This window comes from Atractosteus spatula, chromosome 12, assembly GCF_055471065.1.
Source record: "Atractosteus spatula isolate fAtrSpa1 chromosome 12, fAtrSpa1.hap1, whole genome shotgun sequence".
NCBI lineage: Eukaryota > Metazoa > Chordata > Actinopteri > Semionotiformes > Lepisosteidae > Atractosteus > Atractosteus spatula.
In genome coordinates, this window is record NC_142717.1 from 9,968,975 (window position 1) to 9,983,350 (window position 14,376).

Genomic DNA, 14,376 nt, shown 5'->3' on the forward strand with positions numbered 1-14,376 from the left:
TGCAAACTCAATGCTTCTCCTCTCTCTCGGTGCCCTGGAACACAGGCCTGTCAGCTGCAGGAGATTCAACGGCTGTGACAAACCTAACCCAGCTCTGCCTTCAGACGGAAGTTTAAACTTGACCTGAAACTCTTGGCAGGCAGGGTTTTATGAGTGAAAGTTTGATATTCACATTATAATCTTGAAAATTGCTCTAGGGAGAGTTCTACTAAGCAGCAGTGCTAACCACTGCCCTACTGTGCCGCCCAAAAAGACAAAACTACAGAAAGTAATAATTATTCTTGCAAGAACAACGCTTTCATGCCATCAGTACGGTGGAGGCTGGACTGTGTCAACTCAGGTGAACTTGTTAGTAGTGGACCCAAGTTCTTTTCAGCAATGAGTGAAGGTTTTGTCCTTTATGGATATCAGCAAGTGTGGGGCAAGCATGCAGAAAAATACTGTATGTTATTGGGTGGCATGACTTTAAAAACTGAAAAACCTCTATAACAGAGGACAAAACACTTCTTATAGTTAACAGCATCAACCCTAAGAAAGACTCTTATTCATAATATAAAATAATGTCATAATATAAAATAAAAACAGTTTTATTCTGGAATAAACTTTGACTGGAATCATACTTGGCCAGAGGCAGGAGCTGTCAGAATTATGAGCGTTCAATGACGCGTGACTCAGAACTAATATAGAACAGAAATTTGGCTTTAGGAGACTCTGCTGCAGATATGACTGCCAAAGATTAGGTCTCATTTACAATGCCAACTGCCTTCTAGCAACTGCATAGTCCAAAGGAACAGCTATATTTTCTTCCTGTATGTCTGGGCTTACATGTTTTTTTCTCCTGTAGCTACTTCATAACATGTCAAAAGAATTTATTTTTTTATCTATCTAGAGCGAGGAAACATTGCTAGGAATCATGGGATATACAATGTGAATCTGAATTACCTGTTAGTGCTTCATTTGCTATGAAAAAGAACCATCTGAAGAGATTTCTAATTCTGCTTTGTGGATATTCAAAAGTCAAAGTAAGAAGCCAAGGACAGAATTGCGAAATGATCACATCTATTTCATAATCATATACTCCATGATCCATAGCAACCTCTACTTACTCTTTAAAAATATTATACTCTAGAAAGATGTTCATAAGAAGATTAATGCATAAGCCTGTTTCATTCATCAAGTTACAGCCATGCTATGCTGATGAGCCCTAATAGTTTGTCTGTGGCTGCTTAGACTGACTTAATTTATACAAAGACTAATTAAAAATCTCATTAGAGTTCTGCTTTCTAGTGCTGCGAAAATGGCCAGAGCCATTGTTGATATATCCCATGATTAAAAATGAATATAAAAAGGAACATCCTACAGGGTTAGTGTGTTCTGAGAACAAGCCTTCATGATGAATTAAGGGAATTTGAATTATTCACATACAGTATGGCTACTACTGTAAGTGTCAATTAAGATACCTCACGAAGAACTAGTGGTATGTTGAGATGGTTCTGTCAACAAACATCTCAAAACCAGAGTTAATATTCAATCCCACATTTTTACATCGTTTACCTTGAATTGCAGTGTACAAACAAATAACTAAATAGGGAAATTATGATTAATAAACATTAAGGTTTAGTCTAGTACCATTTAAAACAGTGGTGTAATTATCCATTGGATTGGAGGTCATAAAGCCCAAAGGACAATGATGCTCTTTACTCATACATTTATAAACATGGAAAACTGTAAATGTCCTTCAATGATTTTATCTGACAAAGTCAAAAGCTGTACATAATAGTATGTGACCTATGTTTTATTCAAATGTATTACATTTATTAAAATGTTTTATTAAAATTAAGAATTTCATAACTGTAGTGTAGTACGCACATTACATCAATATTTCAGTTGTTCCGTTTTATTTCTACAAATGTTTAATGCGTATTTGTAAAACACCTGAAGTCAAAGGTTATGAAAAATCTTAAGGGTTCTATTGAGTTATTTGTTAGAAATTAAAACTCTTGATTGAAACGAGCATTAACAACCAAAATATTTGGCCTGCTTTTTTTCTTTTTTTTTTTACTCTGCTGGCCGTGTCATTTCATTGTTGTTTTTACAAACATGTTTTCATTTTGTGCTATGATAAAATGAAAAATCATGATGGGTGATAATTATGGGACTTATCTCTAGGTTATACTAAAGTGACAAGGTGCAAACTTTGAAAATCAAACTTGACAAGTAACTTCTGAGTTTTAACCTAATGACCAACAATAGAAGAATCTATTTTCCTGTGCTGTGATTATGTGTGCTTATTTTATGTTTCCCTTTTAATGAGTGTGTGAGGAAAAATTCTGGCTCTTATGGCACAGTGACAATCATTTGGTATGGTTATGGTCATTCTTTCCCAGTGTAACAGGCAGACCCCTTTATGGACAGGGAGGTATTTAGATGGACACTTGTAACTCCATTACATTGTGTATCTGAAGTACTGTATAATGTGGACAGTGACACAAATATCAGAGTTATCATCAGTCCTATCTGTTAACCTCCCAAGGACATGTTCTTCAACTGGGTGGGGTACTCTGTACATTTCTCTCTTCTAAAGCTAAATCTGACCCACTTCCACTTCTTAACACCCGGTAATCACTTGCTTCTGAAATCAGACTTTTCTTTGGCGCTGCCTCTCCCTCTCCTTGTATTACTCGAGCGCACTCAGAGATCACTCTCTCCCCTCTTTCCATCATGGTCTCGCACCAGTCTCTTCTCAAGTAGTCTTCTGCTCTCTTTCGTTTTACTCTCAGGTGGTTGGTGGCGTGGTTGCAAACCAGCAGTAAGAGTCTTAACTGCTCCCTTCACAGCCAGATGCTACGTTTTCACCACTGAATTTCTGTTTCCCTTCAGCAGCAGCTTGCAACTGAGGTAAAGGACAGGAAGACCCAACCCATCTCTCACTTGGAATAAAACTGCACCCAGCCCCCTCTTGTAGCGACAAATGCTCGTTGAAATCAGGCACAATCAGCACTAGATGCTTACAATTTTGTTTCAGAAATAGGAAAGGTTTGCCTCCAGGGTGGGGGATATTTGGTGCCTAACTCCTTGTAAGTGTGATAGGGGTATTTGTCAGTGCCGGTATTTGGTGAGATCTAAAGTGATGAGGTGGAGACCTATCATCATTGGGCCAGCCAGGTCCATAACAACAGCTGCATCACGTTGGGAAAGAATGTACTCTGTCAATTTGTACAGGTGGGAATCAGTGCAGGTTAGGGAATAGCACCTGATTTCCATAAATAACCCGGTCCACAAATAATATCACCTTAGTACCCTATCCAGCATCTTATCAACTCCTGCCAAGCAGGTGGGTATGGGCCAGGTGCATCAGAAATCACCTGACATTGTAGGGAACTACAATTGTCTTTCACCAGACTTACTGCCCATCTTCTGAAATTCTCAGCGTGACCACACCGCGTCACTATTTAACGCCTCTTACTGCAACAAAGGCACAGGTCGGCTTACCGAGGCAGGGAGGTGCCGAGCTGGAGCCGAGGCAGAGCAGGAACCACCTCCACAGTGCAGCCACTGGTCTTCACCCCAGCCAAGTGCTCCAGGAGACAGTCACTCGTCACCCCAAACACCGACGTGTGGTAACCTGAGAACACAAGAAAGGATTAATGAATCATTCAACTGACTATAGGTAACTCACAGAATCCTTCCTTTACTTTATGTGCATGTGAATTTAGAAGACAATGAAGTATCCTGGCACAAGCTGATGGTAAGAACAAATGACAAGCTGGTGAACTATTACAGTCCATGCAAGGAATTGGCAGAAGGACACGTTCCAGGAGAGATCCTTTAGAAATGGAAGAACGTTCTATGTGTTTTCATGCAATACACTCTGGACCCTTGTTTTAATTTCAGCGAAATCAGCAAACACACGAATGATATTACCGACTAGCATTGGCATTAAGAAAATTAATGGCCTGTAGCCATACCACCTCGACTCCTGATCAAATTAAATTAGAAGAGCTGAGCAAAGCTGTGTCTACTCACAATAATAATCAGTAGACCATAAGGTGACGAGGAAATTAAATTGTGAATTAGAAAGGGCACACACTGGGAATACACCAATAAGCCGCATGTTATTGTAAACTCTTTGGTGAAGGAGATATTAATCAACAAATTGTGCCAAAATATACTTCAGAACGGTGCTTAGTTTGCTCTTCTATGGTTAATACAATTTTTTAATGAGATTGTGCACGGCATATGAGCGACTCAGTTAAATAAAAAATATCAGAATAATGCAAAACAGATATCATTTCCTGTGAGCATCCATGACTTTGTTATTTTTTGCCCAAAGGGATAGATTAAGGATTTTGTTTCATAAATAAAACGGATCCAAGCAGTGCCATAGATATATTCTGAATGGACGGTCTTATTGCAACAGACTATCAAACCATCTGCAACAAGCACGTTTATTGACAAGCAAACTGTTCACAAATTCCACATCACTGCAAAATGGTATACTGCATACCTGGCTGTGAACCTTTTATTCAACAGTCAAAATCAAAATTGTTTGACAATCGCCATCAAATGAACTATACATTCATACTGTATTATAGTAAGCACATTTTTTGGCATCATCCTTTGGCTATGTATCCTTAAAAGCACTGGATCAGTATGGGGCCACACTGCAGTACGATCCAGATTCTGTTGAATGAACAGCTCTCAATCCCCATATGTACTGTATGTTTCACCACGTTCATGTCAGGATTGCATGACACTGAGGAAAAAGCCAGTGTGTGTTTCTGTCTTTTCAAGAAGATGTGAAAGTAGAGATTTAAATATGTACCATATGTACCTGTTTTTGTATCGCAAAACCCTTTGTGTAAAATCAGACTGCAATATAACACGTCATTATCTCAATGACTTCAAGTACAATATGATGTACAAATTACACTTTTGCATGAATGCATGAAGTTATTAACAAAGAAGTATTCATTACACATTTGTGAGCATTTATGATAACAATCTGACTTTTGTTAATTAAGCAACGCATTTGTTACTAAAGTAATTAATCATAAATAAGAATCACTTTCTACCAGGTTATTAGCACTGGAAAAGTTCTGAATCGAAACATGGAATTGGGGTGTATTTTAAATCATGCCACTCACAATTCTGTCGTTGTATCTTAACAATACTGCAGATTAAAAACATTGGCTCCTGTGCTACAAATGCATCATTGTGATTAGGAATAAAAAACTTTATACAGTAGGTCCCTATTTAACATCCTTAATGGGGATTGTAAAACCAGTCCATAATTAATAATTAATTAATAAAAGTACACCTTAAAAGTAAAAATGTCAATAATATCAATGCGTAGTGTTCCTACAGAACACATGAAGATGAAAGCAACACCGTAATATACTTTTCAATTCAACTTACTGTATGTACAGAATAATATTACATCAAGATAGATAAAATACTGAACGTGTAAAATTCTGAGTAAAATTACTTAGATTTTAACTTACTTTAACTTATCATCTTTGTCAGGATATGTAAGTTACAAGGACAAAGTCAGAGCATAGAAAAGACATAAAAAATACATAAATACCTCAAACACATACAGCTATAAAGGTGTACAGCAAAATATATATCTATAATGATTTCATATAGTACAATGCTATTTTGTAATGATTTTACTAGAAAATTGCCATATTTTATGCTCTGGACTCCTTTGAATGTAAAGTCAGATAATTTTTAAATCCACAGCCTTAAAATGTCAATGGGACCCCCCTGTACTTTGGTTAGATAAGATAACTGTTAGAATACTATACATAGCCCAATAAACTGGTAATGGAAAGGTAACCTGATTTGTTTTGAAAGGAATATATTTGAGGTATTTAAGTTATTATTTCCCTTAAATGAGGGAATTGTTAATTTACAGGTGTTTGTGCAGCACCCAAACACAATAGAGGATAGTCACATACTGCATATCGAAGGAATATAAACAGTATAAAAGACAGTACATATAGTATGAGTATTTTAAAAGTAAAGAGTATTAAATTGGATGTGCTATATTCTAAGACAGCCTTATGTTTCACAAAAAAAATCATACTCAATTAATAAATCAAGGCAACCATTGATTCATAAGTCACTGCATCATGATGCTAATTAGAAATCCACTGGTTCTGTAAGCCTGCGTTGTTGTTCTTATTCTTAAATAAAAGAGGCTGCAACTCCAATGCCAAGTCAAAATATTACCTAGCAGGTAGAAACATTTAAAAACCCAATATGAATGTTACAAATAGTTTTCAAATATAAAAAACAAGTTTCATTTCATATCCTTGGCTGTTGCCTGAGAAATTAGATTATTCTGGTAACAGCAATGTATTCCACATGCAAGAGTGGAGGGTTTTCACTGAGGTGTATGGGAAGATCAAAGCATGCAGGTCATTACATAACCCTCATTGCTCACTTTTAGTATGCATGGACGAGTTTACTGTTCCATAAACAAGAAGCTTTTGAAATGCTCAAATGGTGGCAATTTGGAAGATGACCACATAAAAGCACATAAAAGGAGAACAAGTAAAGGATACATGAATATCAAGTGTCACGACTATCAGCAAGTGAGACTGAAAGTGGATTACGGTGTCGCCACACCACAGTTACAAAACTGCATGGATGTCATAGCCCTAGAGATTTATTCCACTCTTGTTCAACCCACAGATGCAATCCTTAGTGTGAACATGACACTGAGGAGGATTATACTCTGTCATCATCACAGTCCTCTTCAGGTAATTACAGGATGTGCTCAGGGACAAGCTCGTCTCACATCATGCCTCGCATCATGTTTTGATCGGGACTGAGTCATTTCTTACGGATAATCAATTTCTGCCTGCTCTCCATCAAGAAGCAGCACAAACTCCTGTGACTAGAGTGTGCTTACAAACAGCTGCTGCATCATAAACTCTCAAGAGTTTCCCTAACCATTTTTGCAATGCAAAGCAGAATGGACTGCATGCTTTTGAACAGACCTTTCACTTCACAAGCACCACCAACAGAACTGGTATTAATCAGTTGCTCTTTTTGTCCAGAAGCAGAACAAGATGCATATTCAATCAATGAATCAGAACTACGCGAGCTGACATCACACATTACCATGGCTTTTGACATAATCCTAATTAAAGACAGGTAACTTTTGACATTTCTTGATTCATCCTCCAGCCAGAAATCAAGCAATTGTAGATAACTACAATTAATCTATGGCTACACATATTCATAACAGGAATTAACAAGATTCTATACAAAACGACAAAATGCATCATTACAGTGGCTATTAGATGTATTTACCTTCCCACCCCCCGGAGGTTTTTGTGTTAAATCATAATTTTTTGCCTTTATCAACACATTTTTAGGCGCTGATTAACACAAAACACTATATAATGTCAAAGTGAAAACAAAATTCTACAGATTCCCCCTACATTAATTATAAAAATAATTATAAATGTAAGCCACAATGTGCAATGCGTTGGAAATTCTCTTATCCCCTTCCCCCAGCTTTTCAAAAATCCTTTACCGGATTTGCTCTCAATGTTCCTTGGTTTTCGTTGGAAGCTGTACTCATCAACTATGCACTGCCCAGAGACAAATGTGTTTAACCTGAATCTTAGTAGCACTTAATAGCACTCTGGTGGTCCGTTCAACCAAGAAATGGGTTACACCTGAGCACGTTTATGAGTCTCAAGGTAAAGGGGGTGAATATTTATGGGCTCAAGTTACTTTCTGTTTTATGTTGAGGAGGATCTGTAGAATTCTGTTTTCAAGTTGACATTATACAGTGTTATGCCAATCATTCACAAAAAAGCTGATTAAATATTGATTTCATATTGCAACACAATAAAATGTGAAAAAGTTCAAGAGGGGTGAATACTTTTGATACCAACTGTTGTTGGAAGACAGACAAAGTGAAGGTAATGGAAGAAGGTGGGTTAACAGAATCAATTGTTTGCCCTGACTTTATCTACAGTAGGTCACTGGAAGTCACGACTGTAATTCAAATTGAAAATATATAGTTAAATAATTAAATACTTGCAGCAGTATGCAAAAAAGACTATGTATCATCAGGGGAACTTGACACATCTAAGAATTACACTAAATGGTTATTCTACTGAGTAAAGTATGCCATTTGTCTGCATGACACTCTGTAGTTATTAAACATGTCCAATTGCAGTGTTATTTAATAATGTTCTACTATTAAAAAAAACAAAATTTATTACATTTTCAACAATGAAAATCAACTTTAAGTTAATAAACAGCTGCAGACACTAGATACCGTTTCATAGGCTAGCATAAAATGTTTATAGTTCTAACTTATTTAACTTTAACTGTAGGCCGTTGAGCACATTCAGTGAAGAAAAGCCCTCCGATTCCATGTATCTCTAATAAGAGCACTCTGAATAGATTCTCACAGGGCTCCCAGAGAGGTTATTGTGACTCGCTCTTCTCTAATGACAATCGAAACACGCAGCGCAGTCACTACAGTTCATAATCTCAGAGCGGGAGGAAAAAGTGCAAACAGAAGGTTAAGTGGCCCACTCGAGGCCACGCACTCTTGAGTCAGACACAACCGCGTCAGGCTTCGAGTGGGCATGTGCAAGTTCTTCTGTCTCGTTCCAAGCAATCAATTCATCTGAAAAATAACGTACAAGACGGAATTCCTAGGGCTTGAAGCAATAATGTTTAGTCTGAAGGACAGTGTCAGACATTCTACATTAACAGAGTGCCCTGTATTCACTGTGAGGAACAAATGAATGAAAACATTGCACGATTGTCTACATTACAGCTACTGTACTGTATTTATACAAATCTACAAGTATAACAGGATGTCCTGCCAAGGGTACTGCAAACTAAGCAAAAATAACCAAAATTTCCAAGGGAAACAGATACTCACTTTAATATGGAGTTACAGAAGCAGCTATTTGCACCAGCTGACAGAACTCTAGTTAATTCAATAGAAACCTTTACTATTACTCGCTGATTCAATGAACTAAAAGAAATACAAATATGGTTTTATTTTGAAAAAACTAACTGAATTTCTAAATAGAGGCATTTCATGTTGCATCCCAATACGTCTGACACTGATTTTAATGAACATTTTTCAAAAACTCCAACTCTCGCTTAAAAACATTATTTTGTTGTATACAAAGAAATACAGACAGACTGACAGAGCTAAAATTCTTTAGTCATCTAGAGGTAAAGAGAAGATTTGATCCAAGTAAACACAATCCTAATTGGCACTAATAAAGGTTCAACCAATGGGCCTGTTTTACACTCAGTAGAGAAACAAAGGGTCACAATTGGAAACTTAAGGAATACTTATTTAAGACAGGGAATAGGAAACACTTCTTCACTCTTATAGTAGTGGTATCTGGAACAGGCTTCCAGCCATGTGCTGGTTGGACACCATTAAGAAACAGCTAGATATAATTTTAGATTCACTCAGCTACTGAACTACCAAATGAGCCAGAGGAGCTTACTGTAGTATACAGCTGAAAACAGCTTTGTAAAGTTGAAACACTCTCAAGCCATTCTCAATTAATATCCTAACATGCTGCCAATGAATAAAGATACCTGACCTTTATTTGATAATTAATTCAAGAAATCAAAAAGGCTATCGCCGTTTCTTTAGTCACGTAGCCCATGACACGACACAGGACATTGTCAGACCTCAGAAGTAAAAGGAAATATTTCATTTCTGTTTCGTCTACTCATCACTGTTTATGGGTAGGAAGGCACTGTAAGTTCCCTCTAGAAACTGAAACTCCGAGATTCGAGATTGCTGCTGCTGCAAAACACAAACCTCGACGATGAACAACAACAAACCACTCTGCTAACTTATAAGGTTTGTCCGTTTCGAGGTCTAAGGTAATAAAAATGTTCCTTGAATGGCAAAAGGCGGGGGGTTGCTCACCATTCACTGTTATGTTCCCCGCTGTCCGTGGAACCCCGACCAGCGTGACTGGGTATAGGCCAGACTCTGCAGGCAGAGAGAGGGCTGCAGGCAAGGACTCAAACTCCACACCTGACGTCAGGAGGCCCTGCAATTCAAAGAAACACATTTATTTGACATGTATTTGACATGATGGAGCAGCATGGTGGCACAGTGGTTAGCTCTTCTGCCTTGAAGCACTGGGGCGCTGGATTCAGTTCCTAAGGTGGTTAATTGTGTGCAATTTGTGCATTCTCCCCCGTGTTAATGTGCGATTCCTCAGGGTGCCCCAGTTTCTTCCCACAGTCCAAAGAAAAACTGGCCCTGGTGTGAGTGCATGTCTGTGAGTCTGCCCTGCGATGGACTGGCATCCCACCCAGGGTGTACCCTGCCTTGTGCCTCTCGCTTGCTGAGATTTGTCCTGCTCCCCCATGACCCTGTAGTGGTTAAAACGGTTGAAAAATGGATGGATTTGAGGTAAAGCGATACGAAATTCCACTGGCACATCCTCAAATGTTCCATTTTTTACAAACCAGGTTTTGCACAGTATTAGGATCTAAATTTGCATTGAATAAGCCGTGTGTACAATTTTTAGATACTTTTTATCAGCTCAAATAGAATACTGGTCAAGTTCTATTCCAGGAAATCATGGCTCACCCATCCACCCTTTCAAAAAAATAATTTAATTCAATGGTACAAAACAAAAATGAAAGTTGTATGTTATAATATAGTTTTTAAACTGATCAAATAATAGGTGAATGGAGATTAATTGTGTTTCACTGAATAGAAGTTTAGTAATGGCATGAAGTAATAACTTTATACATGCAAATAATAATGGTAATGCCATTACATATATTAATGTCCTTGTCAATTTCTGCGACATGATGGTTGATTATTATTAATCGCCGTGATAAAAGATCTGATGTTCTTTGAAAAATAACTTTTTTTTAATTCTAATTGAATAATCAGGCTGTTATAGCACACTGAAAACTCAAGAGAGTAAGAGATTGCCTGATCAGGCTGTTATAGCACACTGGAAACTCAAGAGAGTAAGAGATTGCCTGATTTTTCTTATCATTAATCTGTGTTTTATTTAAATCAGGGGTGTCAAATATACATCACAGGCAGGTGAGGTTGAAGCCTCTTTCAGGATTTAGCACAAACCTTAGCAGAGCTTGAACAGCTCGCACACCAAGTGAGCGAGCTTGATGATTTTACCAAGACACTTGCTGCGGTTGTCTACCGCTGTTTGATGTGTTCGCAGATTTACTTTGACAGGGACGAACCCTTGCACAAAAATTAAGAGAAAAATGACCCGCACAAACTCTTCCTCAAAACCCTCCCTACAAATTTTGAAGCAACCAGATTTCAGTGAATTTTGAAAGTTATGTATTTCTCTTATCTCAAAAGAATACTTAGTAATAAGACCTTTATAATTATATACTGAAGAAATTAAAACAGGAATTTTCAAGTGCATCTAGAGAAGCTGAGAAATCTAAATAGAAAAAAGATTTCTTCATATCAGTGAATTGAAAAGCTACGTTTGAATTCTACAACAACTGCAAAAGAAAAATAGTAAATTTACTGTGGTTTTATACCGCTGATATCTAGCAAATAATGTTCTACATTTTCAGTGTATATTTTTGACAGGTGTCAGTTTTATCTTGCCTTTTGCCAACTCTGGTTCCTAATTTTAAAAAAAAGCTTCAAAACAACACCTCAAGCAGAGTTTACAGGTGATCCTGATCCCTAAACAAGAGCTGGTGTAACTTACATTTTATTCAAATAGTTCACCAATTAATACATTCTGCATATGGTTTATGAAAGTAAAATTTCATTTTCTTTACATGGACTACTTGTTCCCAAGATCAAGAACATCCAATATTACTCACATCTTGAGATATGTCAAATTTAAATATTGGAAAGCTATTACATGAGTTAACTAGCCCATTTATCTTATTTAAGAATGAGTATCCTTATCATATCTTTCAACCACATGGCTTTTTCAATCTTGTCTTCCTTACTTTGGCTTGTGCTCTTTGCTTTTATAACACCTGAAGCAACTGCAACACCTTTTACAGACATTATGTAAAATATAAAGAGTATGTAGAAAACATATGTGCTTTGTTGTAGAAAAAAATAATTAACAGAGCATTAAATTAGTGGGTATACTGTATATAACAGATCATTTATTTAATGTGTTGTTGAATTATATTGAACAGGTATTTAAAATATAATTGACAATGCTAGAAAAACATCCCATACTCAGAGGGTAAAGACTACACTTTCCTAAAGTCACCTAACAAAGGTACAATGATTGCATTTTATGAGGATTATTTCAAAGGAATTTTATCCAAATAATGTGTATTCTTTAAAGAAAACAATACACTCTTCACTTACTACACTTAATGCAATTCAGTATTTCAAATACAGAGAACCATGAAAGGTAAGCAGTGCTATTTTTCTTTAAAGTCTAAAGTAAGACCCACAAAATTCACATTGTGTAATGGATTAAGTTGTATTATGAACACCTATCCATAACAGGCATGGAACAACTTCCCAACTCACCATGTACAAATCAATTTAATCGTGTCTTGAAAAAATGAAAAATGAATCCAAGTTTAAAACATCTTGTTCCTTTCTCTGCATGCCCACTGACTGGATGACTCAAGCTAAATTCCATAGTTTTGCCTAGGGTATACCATTGACGTATGTCATGAAGTTTGAAGTAGATTTCATGGACTAGACAGCCATGGGACACTTTAAGCTTGATTTTTCTAACGGAGTCTAAAACTGTACATCTATACAGATCATGACAATTTCAGTAGGTTTTCTTCAAGGTCCGACTCTGATAATGCAAGCATACTGTAAGTAAGAAAATGATTAGTATTTTTCAGGACAGCCCATCAATTTTCTGAGATCTTCTTTGATTTGCCTCATTATTCACACAAATGTCTCGTTAAAGTCTTCTAGCATGAAAACTGGTACACCAACTGGCAGTGTTAACATACTGTATTTCTTCCTGTTCATAATTCCAGCACCTGAAGACAAGTAAGATGCACAGAAAAGAAGACCTTCTTTATTTATGATTATGTCCGTTTTCTACACACAATGAGGTCAATGTCAGCACATCTATAGCATAATGTCAACACAACTCTAGATTACACAGAGAGCATGTACACTCTTATCATGGCAGAAATGTCACCTACTGTTTTATCCTAGAAGACAAATTCTATTCATTTCATCACGATTCATTCATCATTCATTTCAGTAAGCGGTGCATAGGACTATTAGCAAGAAAATTGCAGAATACAAGTACATACAGTACATACCATCACTTGAACCATGCAAGACTCATCCCAGACCAAGCTTTCAGTGTGAAAAACAATCAGATAAATATTTTTTAAAACATATTCAGTGCTTGGCATACTCCAGTCCTTATTTTGAAAGTGTGTCTATTTAATTAGAAGGCACTGTAATGCATTCTTCACAGGCAATGCAATGAAGAATTCTTCACAGGTTGTGGACAGTAAACTAGATTAAAGCATTTAGCTTCCAACTGAGGCGAAGCTTATATATAGGGCCTGTCCTTCAACAAAGAATATGGGCAAACGAGCACAATCAGATGAAGATCAGAAAGGGGTAATGAGACAACAGGAAAAGCAAAACAGAGCAGCTGAAATTTCATGCCTTTTTTCTGTAGTTATTTGTGTTTTTCTATAACTTGTGTTTGCCTACCACTGATAATTAACAAATGAGAACTGCAGCTGGTGCATTAGGGGTTTTATTTGTAAGAAAAAGAAAAGATGTTCTCCGTAGGATTCAGTATTTTCATGAAGGTGTCAGCTAACACAAAAATGTGTATTTACAGTTATAAATGGAATAGTTTAGAAGAAAGGGAAGCTTATTTTCTAAGTCTATTTGATATTACAATCACTATGTGAAAACCAATTTTTGCTTACACCCACTTGGCTTTTTTCCCCTTTGTGTTAGACATAATCAAGTGCCTGCAATCTGGGAAAACAGACTCTGAATCTGCACTCAACAGCACAGAGCAGTTCACAAGTTATATCACCCAACAGCAATAACGCTCACCTGTAAGTGATTACCTGTTTGCAAAGTTTAAACCCAAGCAGATGTGAGCAGATGAGCCTAAAAACCGGATTTAATAACTCATTCAACAAGAACATAAAAACAATAAAAATATCTGCAGGCTCTACCGGCACTTTTTTTATTACAAAATAAGTCAGATTAAGATGAACTGTAAATCAAATAATGAAATGAAAAGAGAGAGTAAAACCCAAATGTTGTGTCTTACAGAGTGAAGGTTGATGTATGGCAAATATGAATGAGGTTTTCAAAAGAAGCTTTCAGAATGATCAAAGAAGACAATTAAGAAATATTTTGTGAAG

General features: G+C 36.8%; 1 protein-coding gene across 1 annotated transcript in view; it reads right to left on the reverse strand.

Moving 5' to 3' along the window:
• trappc9 (trafficking protein particle complex subunit 9) overlaps positions 1 to 14,376 on the reverse strand; it is a 507,339-nt gene that overhangs the window by 394,067 nt on the left and 98,896 nt on the right. Inside the window, exons 13-14 of the mRNA XM_088929735.1 lie at positions 9,947 to 10,073; positions 3,493 to 3,625 (exon numbers count right to left, since the gene is read on the reverse strand). Coding sequence (XP_088785861.1) covers positions 3,493 to 3,625; positions 9,947 to 10,073 — 260 coding nt within the window. The remainder of the gene's footprint in view (positions 1 to 3,492; positions 3,626 to 9,946; positions 10,074 to 14,376) is intronic.